At 41.1% G+C, this 11,497-nt stretch overlaps 1 protein-coding gene across 1 annotated transcript; it reads right to left on the reverse strand.

Annotated features, from left to right (window-relative positions):
• Window positions 1-201: 201 nt before the first annotated feature.
• On the reverse strand, window positions 202-7,065 carry SIAH1 (siah E3 ubiquitin protein ligase 1). The gene is made up of 2 exons (XM_060254003.1): window positions 6,246-7,065; window positions 202-2,294 (listed from the first exon to the last, which is right to left on the reverse strand). Exons 1-2 carry the CDS (start codon window positions 6,334-6,336, stop codon window positions 1,444-1,446), a joined length of 942 nt encoding a protein of 313 aa, XP_060109986.1. The 5' UTR covers window positions 6,337-7,065; the 3' UTR covers window positions 202-1,443.
• Between the last annotated feature and the right edge of the window lie 4,432 nt (window positions 7,066-11,497).

Genomic DNA, 11,497 nt, shown 5'->3' on the forward strand with positions numbered 1-11,497 from the left:
TTTCATTACTAAAACAAAACACTATTAAGAAAACCAGTAATCCCCAGAGGAAAGCGGCCTCCTGCTCCATGGCAAACCTAGTCTGCCTAGGCCCTGACATGATCCTTCATTCACTTGCTGCAAGAACAGACACAGGCAGAAATTCTAAGCAATACTCATTTGGGTAAGTTTTGCATTAAGACCAAAAGAAAAACACTAAAGTTTTCAGTTTGCCAGGAATTCTTTTAATGACAGAATTTAAAAAAAGACCAAACACAGCTTATTTCAACTGCTTCTTTTAAACAAATGGTCTGTCTTCAGAGTTTACAAATACTGTATAGACAACGCCTTCTTGTACTGCACAACCAATAAATACAAGAATGACTTTAAATGTCTGTCTTTAAATTTCTTTGAAAATGTGCCTGAACTTTCACTTCCTCGAAATTCGAACGTTCCCCAAACAAAACAAGAACCTGCAGTTAGGTTTGAACTTAAATACCAATGGCATCTATAATTTTAAAAGGTTCCATTTTTATTTTTAGAATTCATCCAATAGCATCTCCTTCAGAGACCATCATGTTCACAAAATAGTCATATGAATGACAATATCATCAAATGAATGACAATATCATCAAACTGGAAAGGGCTGCAATCCTGCAAAGAGTTATTCAGGCGGAACTTCCAAATAGGTCCATAGGACTAATCTGTACTATATAACCAATGGCAGTATTGCACAAAAGAAAAGGGGAAGGGGTTACCAAATATACAGAAGTATACACTTTACCATAATCAATTATGAGTAGCAGAAGGTGACACCTGCAATTAATTTCAAAAGGTACAAAAAAAAGGGGGGGAAACCTGAATTACAGAAAAGAAAGTCATTTATTTAATGAAAAACTAGAAGTTAATAAAAATTAGCAAATACACAAAAATGTACACAAGAACAGCAGCAATACTATGTAGTGACTTGGGAGTGGGGTCAGCTGGGGGGGGGGGAGAAAAAAAAACGGCCAGACACCAGACCGCCTTGCATGGCTTGTCAGTCAAAGGAAAAAAAAGAACACAAATGAAACACAAAACAGTTTTCCTTTTCAAAACGTACAATCAATCTACAAACAAGTTTAGAATTATTTTACAACACTTTCCCGTAGAATCAATTCTTAATACAAAAAGATGCCCATTTTGGGTATAATATATATATACACACATATATATATATTTCAGTGGTTTACTGCTGACTTACTTTTAAATATATTAGTGTTATTACATGCAACTGTTTCCTGTACTTTCCACAGCCTTTCCATTAATTTACTTTCAATATGCGCCAACCTCTCCCTGTTAAACTGTTCACATCCGGCAGCCAAAGATGTTTACCTTGATTTTCTATGAAACTGAATGCAATGGTGGGGTTGGGGTGCCCCCCTCCCAAGACACTGGCCTCAAAATGCTGGATGGATTGCAGTTTCAACACATCGAAATCGTCACATTGATGCCTAAATTGCCGTTCTCTGCAAAAAGCTGTGCGATGCTGGTGTCGAAGACTAGACAGTCACTATTCATGATGGCAGTCGCAATCCCTTCATGAATCGATCGAGGTGTTGCTTCCCAAGTCAATCGCCGCCTATGACCATTCAGCTCTAGCCGGTAAGCAAAATTTTCAGCTTGCTTCCGTGTTCCTATCAGCTGTACAATTGCAAAGAACTGCTGGTGACCATCGTACTTCTCCTGTTTCTCCAATACTAACATGAAATGAAAGCCAAAACAAGACTGCATCATAACCCAGTCAACAGCACCAGGAAGGTTAATGTCTGTGGCGAGGAAAACAATATCTTCTCCCTGTAGCGTCGTGATTGACTTGTGCTGGTGCATGAGATGGGGCATGACAGCATCCAGAGATCCTTGCCACTTACAAGAAGCACCAGGGCACGGACATGAATAAGGCCTAAATTCACAAAGCTCTTCGTGGTCTGCTTTCTCGGTGTGAGGCAACGTTATCTCACAGCCAGAGGAGGCGTATTTACAAGGGAACAGTACAGAATTGGCAACTTTTTCCATAGCCAAGTTACGAATAGAGCCCAATGGGCCTCGGCAAGTTGGACAGCATGTGAGCTTGGGACGACAGTTGCTACAAACAAGGTGGCCGCTTTGGCACTGCAGAATAGGTGGCAATACATAGTCAAAACACACAGGACACTCAAAGAGGCTAGCCAAGTCATTGTTGGATGCAGTGGTGCCAGTCAATGCAGGTACCCTCTGGGATGGTGTACACTTGGAGGTACCCGTAGGAAGTGCTGTAGCAGTCTGACGGCTCATTTCTGTAATTAAAAGAAAAAAGAAAAACAAAAATGAGCACAAAGGGGGAAAATTAAACAATGTAACGTTTATCAATAAATACTAACATTCACCGGGACAAATCAGATAGAATATGTATCATAAATATGATAGTACACAATGCTGTCACATTTAACTGTGGCTTTCACTAAAAACTAAAGTTGACTTGACATCTGTGTTAAATGGCCAGTACTGTGTGTTTACTTGTGGGTGCTGTAGAATTTCAGTATACCTAACTTATCCCAACACTGCAGGGATAGTTATGAAGTGCAGAACTTGTACAGGTCTTATATAACAAACCATCACATGGAATCAAGAACAGAGAAATTCAAATGGAGTTTCTATATGGAGATGCACTGAAAAGATGTTCATGTGATTTGTAGCCACACCCTGAAGAGAACAGGAGACTGCAGGCCTGTTGTCATAATCTTGTCACCAGAACTGTAAGCAAAGCCTATCAGTAACAGCAATATCAAAGGCTTGCTTTACTGCATTTTGTTTACTCCATGTAGTAGAGGAAAACCTTAGGCAAGCAGCAATGGACCGCTGCTAACTATCTTGCAGAAACATAAATAAGGTTGTGCTTGCCAGTGTAACTAAATCCAATTAGCGACTTGTTGAGTACCAATGTACAGGGCCTGTATCTTGGTACACTGAGAGCACTTACTCCACACCCCCTTAGCATAATTAGCCATTTTGCTAAGCTACATTTTCAGTGCAAAGATCACCTTGGCGATGAGCACTTAGTAAAGCAAGTGAGTGAGTCACGAGGCAGGAAAAGGAGGGCATTCTCAGGGGATGGTTCAACACACACTATATGCTTATTACTGGGGGGAGGGTTTCCCAGAAAGGAAAGCAACATTTTCAAGCATGACAAAGGCTCAATATTTTGCACTTTTCATACTACAAACAAAGGTAATGGCTTACATTAAGTCAAAATAATTTAGCAACGAATCTCTTGAGCCATCTGACTACACTCTTGTTGGCTGCAGTGGTATTCGATATCTAAGAGAATGCAGCTAACATCAAAAGTCTTGCTTGGAGGGGGGGGAAACCCCTCAGAATTCATGTTGAAAAGTTTGCAAAGCAGTTTTTGGCACACAAAGGAAAACAAAAGGTTGTAAAGTCTAATCAATCAACTGGCTGGATTAATTAAAATATTTTGACTGAAAGGAATATCTTCATCAGGATTACAGTTTTGTTTTTTTTTAAAAAAAACTTTGGAGGCATTAAACAACTTGCATGGCTAGCAGGCACCATCTTAAAAGAAGTGTCCTCTCACACACAGGGAAAGAATGCCTTTTTTCTTCTGCACTTCATATGTATGCATATTGAATCAAGCCATTAACTTTCATGGAGACAGTCCTAAGGAAATTTATATGAATAAGCCAATGTGGGAAGAACCAAATATTCACTTTGATGTCTGCAGCTTGTAAGCTCCCACCCATTACACACAAGCAACAGCAGTGGACACCACACCCATTATGGGTAAGCTCAACCACCTCCACACATTGCAAATCACATGTGCAACAGCCAGCCAATCTTGAATTATTTAAAAGCCAGACACGATACATCCACTCACTAACAGCAAGTCCTTCAAAACTGGCTTAGTGATCCTATCAAAACTTGGCTTCAATAATACACCTGAAAGTACAGAAAGACATATTTTAGTAAGTTATTAGAAATCAGCTAGCTTACTAAGCAATTGTTTAGGGGTTACTTGTACTATGGAACAATTCCCACAACAGAACAAAGCAGTAGACAAGTTGAACCTTTAAGACCAACTAAGGTCTTAAAGGTGCTACTTGTCTACTTCTTTGTTCTATTGCTTCAGACCAACATGGCTGCCCATTTGGATCTAATTCCCACATCAGTTCAACAAGAATGTGACCACAGACCCAACAAGAGTTCAGTACCCTGCTAATGAAACTGATCCCAAGGAAGTCATGTGGACAAGCCATTCCAATGTACATTTTTGATGCCTATGTCCTCAGGAGTGCCAAAATTTCCCTGAGAATTATTCTATCAGGTTTGTTCCTTAGAATACAAAGTACTATAACTTTCCACTTATTTCATTTAAAATTATTTACTTTACATGCTTTGGGGCTGAGTTCACACAGAATAACAATCCTAGGTTTTAGCAAGTAGAGAGGTCTGGGTCCCAGGCCCTGGGAGCAGTAACTCCCTGACCATTAGGATCTAATTTAAACTGGTTTTACTAAGTGTGCTTTACAGGTTTATTCTGTAAACACCATAATGCCAGTAATTAGCTCTGAACATATTAGAACTTCATCTTGCCTTTTTGGTTTGAATTTACCTATATTTTACTGAACATCTGAAATCCTGATTTTAAAAGAACACACACACCACCCAAACTCAGTGTGAATCACAACTGAAAAATCATTAACTACTATGGCGTGTTCATATTAGCACTTTATTTACTGGTCAACAGTTAAGTTAACCTGCTAATGTACTGTTCACATTTTTTTGGTATATGTGTATTTTTAAATGTGCATGTGTATATGTGCACCTGGAAGTCATGGTGACCTCTGATGACCGAGCCCAATAGAGTTCTGGAGATATTCAGGGAGGTGGCTTTCCCACCTCCCAACTGCTGGTATTCCAAAGAGGTCTTTCATCCAAGTACTTGCCAGAATTGATCCTGCTTAGCTTCCAAAAGCTGACAAGATCAGGCTTGCCTGGACTATCCAGGTCAGGACAATGTAGTGTTCACACTTTGATGCTGATAGTTTAGTGTCACTACAAGCATCTTGATAGAGCAGGATAAAAGGTACACTGGGGCTCCAGAACCATCCACTAATATAATAAGTTATGTCTTTTTTTTATATACAAACATCTCTGCAGTTCCTTAACAAGGGCACACATAGCAATTTCTTGGTAAAACATATAGCTAGTCAATAACTAGAAACAATTCAACCTAGACAGAACTGTCTAACACTGGCACACCAGAAGAGAAAGTTAATCCTGAAGTAACTGTTGGGATACAATCAAGTGAGGAATTAAAAAGTTCTATTTTCATGGGTAGTTATTTAACCACTTGAACTTCTCTTTGCCTTTTATCACAATACAATTTGGGTTTCGAAATGTTTTTTTGTAAGTAACAACTAGTTATACTTATGATTACTGACAGAAGGAGCATAAGCCAAGTAAAAATTCTGGCTCTTCGACCTATCTTGCACCTTAAAATTAGCAGAACAAAACCTAAGTCACCACCTGATGTTACAAATACTGAAGTAAGAAAAAAGAAAAGATTCAAGTTAATTTTCAATAATACCTATATCTATAGGCTATATTTAACATCCTATATTACTTTCAAATATCAGCAAACGGGAGTTGCAACCATTTCCAATTTCACCAATCCAAACTCATACCTCAGGAGGAGCAAGGCAGATTAGTATCAATATACATGAATATGTAACAGCCTATTTTGGGTGCTGGAGCTCTGAACTCTAAAGGAGGCTCCAGGGTAGTCAGGGAGTTACCATTTTTAAAACTGCTCTGCATATCATCCCACAACAAACTACAAAGTGTGAATAAGGGTCAATTATGAAACAAACCTTAAAAGTTCAGCTAACAACTGCATCTGTTCTCTGGTTGCACTTAAACTAGCCAACTTCCCTCTATCGATACAAGGAAAAATCCTCACTACTCTACTATGCTTTCTCCAGAAAATGTTAAGTTCTAACAATGCTTCTCTCTACTTTTCAACTGTGCTAGGTGGATAAGTACTTCTGGGAGAAAAATGCACTGTCATTTGGATCAGGAACTGCTATCACATGCTGCTGCTGAAAAAGTTATTCCCAACAGGATGCTAAACACAAAACTTTGGAATTCTCATGACAACCTGCAGTCGCCTGGGATCTTAGCAGCCGTTCAAGTGCAAAGAATAACAATGACAGTTTAAGAATTGCTACCTTTTCTTTTGTTGGTTTTGTTTCCTGGCAGACATGTATCAAGGACTCCTTTCCAGGCATATAAAAAACTGAAGGCGGATTTCCCCGTCATGAGGAGCAGAACAGCTCATTGCGTTTCTCCATAGAAACAAAAACACTCCATAACAGTGGGCCCTCCTAGAAACTCCAGGCTTGGAGGCAGCCAGCGCTAACACAATACCCACCAGAAGGGGGCAAAAAATCCACGTGAAGAGGGCTCGCGCTGAAAAAAGCAAAGTCGTTCCAATCCAACTTCCCACTCCAAGCAAAGTTTCCCAAAGTAATCCAAAGTAAGAACCAACGGACAGGAGAACAGAGAAAAGAACCAAGCTGCAGATGTCGACAGTCTCCAGCGTTATCCACCCTGCTCAGCAAAGTTCCCCTAAAATGGATTCTGAAATCTGCCCCTCCAAACAAAAAACCCCGCTCCAGCTACCCCGCTCAATCTACAAAGTGCCCGGGAACAGCGTGGGATCGGGCGTCCAAGCGCAAACTGACAGCGAAGAGGTGAAGAGACGAGACGGACACGGTCGACTCAGAAGGAACTCCAGACTTCAGTCCGGGGCCTCGTGTGGCCAAACCATTGGCTGCCCGCGTTAGCTTGCGCTCACTCTATTCCCGCCTGCTCCCAGCGCCAGGGTGGGAGGGAGGAAAGGAGGCGGCGGCGGCGGCTCGCCTCGGGCGGGAGGAAAGGAGGCTGGCTGCTCGTCAGGCGTGTCAGCCTCACATGACCAGCCGGACTCCGCTTGCAGCCAGCTAACGCAAGCATCCGCCAAAGCAAGGCTGCTTAGCACAGAAAGAGGAAACGCCGGGAAGAGGAGGGGCGCCCTCCTTCCGTTGCCACGCACTGCGGCTCCCGGTCGCAGCCCAGCTACAAGACAGCGATGCGCAACCAAGGTCTGGCGCGCCTCCCCAGCTACCTGCGCTCCCCGCCCTTTCTAAAAATTAAGCCGTTGCCACCAGCAGCCCACCGACTTTCAACTCCATTACTCCTCTTTCCTGCGTTGCAGGAGGACTACCGGAAAGAAAGCGAGAGGAAATCTAACAAGTCGTTAGCTAACACAAGACAGTGTTATGGCACCAGTCTGGGGTTTCCCCTCTTTTACTGTAAGCATCTTTGGTATTTCGCTGCATTAGGAGTTACAGAGATGACGCTGCAATTTGTGAAAGTCACATCAAGGAGAGCTTTTTTAAAAAAACAAACAAAACCGAGAGGATGAGTGAGAAACTATGAGACCTTGCAAAGTATCCACCAGCCTTATCTGAACAGAGGGGGACTTCACACAATAAACTGTTGACAGCCTGTACTTGAAAGAGAACTGTTAATAGTCTATGCTTAAAAGAAAGCTTGTGCTTAATGCATACTCTGTACCAAGGAAAGTGAGAGGGTGCATTCAGCTGAGGCCATAGGTTGCATGCTCTGCAGTAAACAAAAGCAGAGTTACCATATACAAAATGCCAGACATAGCACCGGCTACAACACACTATAAAGCGATGACATATGGAGGAAGCAACTGCAGACCCTGAAGAATCCTAGAGCTATTTCCCTAACAGTTAAAAATGTTTCAGGAAGGCATATGGATAATAACTAACTTCTGATATTTTAGACAGCTACCAAACATGCTCATTATCCCGCAAGCGCTGCAGATATTTGGAAGGGGGGGGGTGGGGAGGCCTAGGAGAGTAGAGAAGCACCTCTGCCCAGCAGAGACTACTGCAGTCCCGCTAACATTTCCATAGCGGGAGGTTTAGGTAATTCACAAAAAGGTTGCAGCTCCAAACAGATAACAACAAGCAGGATGTATCAACCCCCGCCCCCTTTTAAGGCAATACAATGCTGCTACCTCCTCCTCCAGACCTGTATGCATCATCCTCTGGGTTGGCCAAGCAAGCACCAAAGTTTAGTTTCTGCCTTTTCCAATCACTCAGAGGTTGACAGACTGGACACAAAACTCTTAGCCGTTATGTCCTCTTCAGATAAAACCTGAAACCTTTTGCAGATTGCAAAAGGAGTTTAGACACTTTTTTTTCCTGTTCATCACAACAGTGACCCAAGCCTGCAAATATGCACAATACTGGCTTTGACATCATTGTCCAGACAAGATCTGGCAAGTTCAACCAGTCATTATGCTCGAGTAACGCATGAGATATTTCTCAGGTTAAAGACTAGTATCTCCCTACTTCCATTCACTAGCAACGTACTTGCAACCAAATTTGTTCTTAAACGGAACTTCAGTAACACTGGACAATGTTAGCCTGTTTCATATACAGAAGTAATTACACAAGGGACAGGTTTGCCTAATGATTTCTTTGCAATCCATCAATTATAGAGAAGCCTATATAATACACCATTATGTACATGAATGCCAACAATTCTATGGACTGTTGGACTTTGTAAGATGCAGAATGTCTTAAGACTGTGTTATGTTACCTGTTTTCCTTTCAAAAAACTAATAATAAAAAGTGCTAATGAACCAATGTAGTCTGAGCAGCTATTTTCTGAGATTAAGACAACTCAGTGGAGGAAATCAATGGCTTGCTTTAAATCCTGTCATTCAGGAAACTTCACCTTATGCTTCAACATTTAACTTTATATGCTAGATTTAAAAGAAATGTATAGTGACAGTGACATAAGTACTTCAGTTAACAAAGATATAAAATAACAGCATACATAGTTGCAGTATTAGCCACATAAAAGCTATTTAGATACTTTAATCGTTTCTTCCCATCTGATATCCACACGTAGGGAGATGAAAAACTGTAACTGTGGGGATGTTAAAAAGTTATTACAATAGCCCTGACTTGGATAGTCCAGGCAAGATCGATCTTGTCAGATCTCGGAAGCTAAGCAGGGTCTACTCTAGCAAGAACTTGGATGGGAGATCTCCTTGAAATACCAGAAGTTGGGAGGACAGGGGCAGGTTTTCTTCAGTCACATCTCTGAATATGCTCCAGGCCCACATGACTTCCAGGTGTACCCACACGCAAATCCCAAAAAATACCCCCAGAAATTATTACAATGAAACATCTCAGACTTCTGAGTTTCTGCAAGTAGCTATCTGGTGATTAAGGGAAGATGATATTTTTGACTTCTGAAAGTGTCAGTTGTCAAGCCCAGTTTTAGAAGCTTAGTAGGTCAGCTCTACTTAGGACTTGGATGGGAGACCACCAAAGAGGACTACAGTTATTTGCAAGGCAGGCAATGGCAAACCACCTATCTTGCCTTGAAAACACAGTTGCTGCAAGCACACTGTAATGTGATAGCAAAAAAGGGGGGGGGTCCTAGGTCCAGAGAATCTCAGTGTCTTTTCCACTGCAAGAGTAACATAAACTTCTTACCAGTACTGTGTGTCTAAGTCTCAAGAGTGAAGTGTACCTCCCATATTCTTACTTTCACCCCAGTCTTCTCCCACACAGTCCTTCACAACCAACATCACTTGTTCAGGATGCTGTCTTTTGCCATCTGCCAGGAGCAGGGTCTTTTCAGTAACAGCCCCAGTGTTGTGAAATACCCTCAACTCTACCAGCAAGCTCATAAACTTTGTCTCTTGGTTCCTAATGGAAGCACTAAAAACATTTTCTGTTTTGACAGTCTTCTGAGCGTTGACCTAAGTTGTTTTGCAGATGACTAGCAGTAGTTCACGCGTGCTTCACTGTATCTATGGACAGCAGTATCAGACTATCAAGGGTTACTAGAAATGAACAGCAGTGCATTACCTTTTTGACAAACATGCCACAAATCAAATCCAGAGTTTGAGACACTGCCAATCTGAGACACTGCATGCTACAGTACACATACAAACCGGTGTGCCTTGCATTATTTTTTTCCCCTGGTCTACTGAAGCAGAGGAACAGAGCAGCACAGACACAAACTCATCAAGTCTGACTCCATGTCACAGCTCTGCATTGACCTCTCCTGTCTTACTCAGGAGTGCCAGAAACCTCAAATGCTCCTTCCTTTGTGGCATCTACGTGACAAAATAACTAGCAATGGTATAGCTTTCCCATATTGTCTTATTTTTGCAGGATCAAGTATCCCTTAGACTCTGCGCTGATAATGTGAGTGTTGGTTCTGACTCATTTCTTCATTTAAAAAGAACATCCACAAGTCTTTTTTTTGTTACACAACTGTGTGGATATGTAGGAATGCTCTCAAGGAAAGGGTAACATGTCAGTTTGAAGTGGCGTTACAAATAAATGAACACATTAAAGTGTTATGCTTATCTACAGTTTTTTTTTAAAACAACTCAAAACACATTATGAGATCAGCATATGAATCCCTGCTCCACCAGAAGTGTTTATGCACCAGACCAACAGTTTTAATCTAGAGGCTTATATGATGCAAGAACTAGTAAATGTTCCTTGCATCACAGAGAGGTGGATAAACAGAGTTACTTAACAAATAATAGTGAGCAAAGGGACTCAAGTCAAGTGGCCGGTGATGACTTGGTAAAGCCCAAATGTACTGTGCTTAAGCAATCTCTAACCTTATTCTCAGGGCTTTTTTTGAGCAGGAACATAGTTCCGGCTGGTTTGGCATCAGGAAGTGTGGCCTAATATGCTCCTGCTGGGCTTTTTCTACAAAAAAAAGCCCTGCTTATTCTGCATTGTTAGTGTTCTAAGTCTGATTTTAAACATTAAGTGTATAATCTACACTACAAGGCAGAAACATAAATGAACTTCTACTAGGTGTTCTCAGTGGTACCTTTCATTGTTGGAACTCTCTGCCCCCCCACTCCAGATTTCCCCAACTCCTTCACTTATACATCACCTGAGAATGGTACTTCCCCCCCAACTACATTTTGTTAATATGTTTGCTGCCGTCACACCTAAGAAAGGATAGGTCACAAGTCAAATTAAATAAATAAGTCTCAAATATTGTCAGTTATTTTCTGTCACAGCTTCTCCACGGAAGTTTGAAAACTGGATGGTTTGAAAACCGTCTTTCAGTGACTCCTCACTGAAATTTTGCAAGTGACAATTTTGCAAGTCTTTAAAATGTTTTATGTTGCAATTTTATATATGTTCACCCTAATTAAAGCTGTGGTCCTACCTACACTTTCTTCAAAGCAAGTTCCCCTGAGATGAATGTGACTTTCTTCCAATAAAGAATTGTAATTACATAAGAGCTCAAGAGTTAAAAACTTTTTCTTTAAATTATTTTCTAGCCTTATAGCTGTAGATACTTTTCAGTTTGTGATACAGATATTTTTAATATGCTATTCAATGTTGAA

Source organism: Heteronotia binoei, chromosome 14 (genome assembly GCF_032191835.1).
Source record: "Heteronotia binoei isolate CCM8104 ecotype False Entrance Well chromosome 14, APGP_CSIRO_Hbin_v1, whole genome shotgun sequence".
Classification (NCBI taxonomy): Eukaryota; Metazoa; Chordata; class Lepidosauria; order Squamata; family Gekkonidae; genus Heteronotia; species Heteronotia binoei.

Coding starts and splice junctions, on each gene's coding strand:
- SIAH1 (XM_060254003.1), bottom strand. CDS start 6,336: ATGACGGGGAAATCCGCCTTCAGTTTTTTATATGCCTGGAAAGGAGTC. Junction 2,295..6,245: donor CAAAACCAACAAAAGAAAAG/GTAGCAATTCTT, acceptor TTTTAATTACAG/AAATGAGCCGTCAGACTGCT.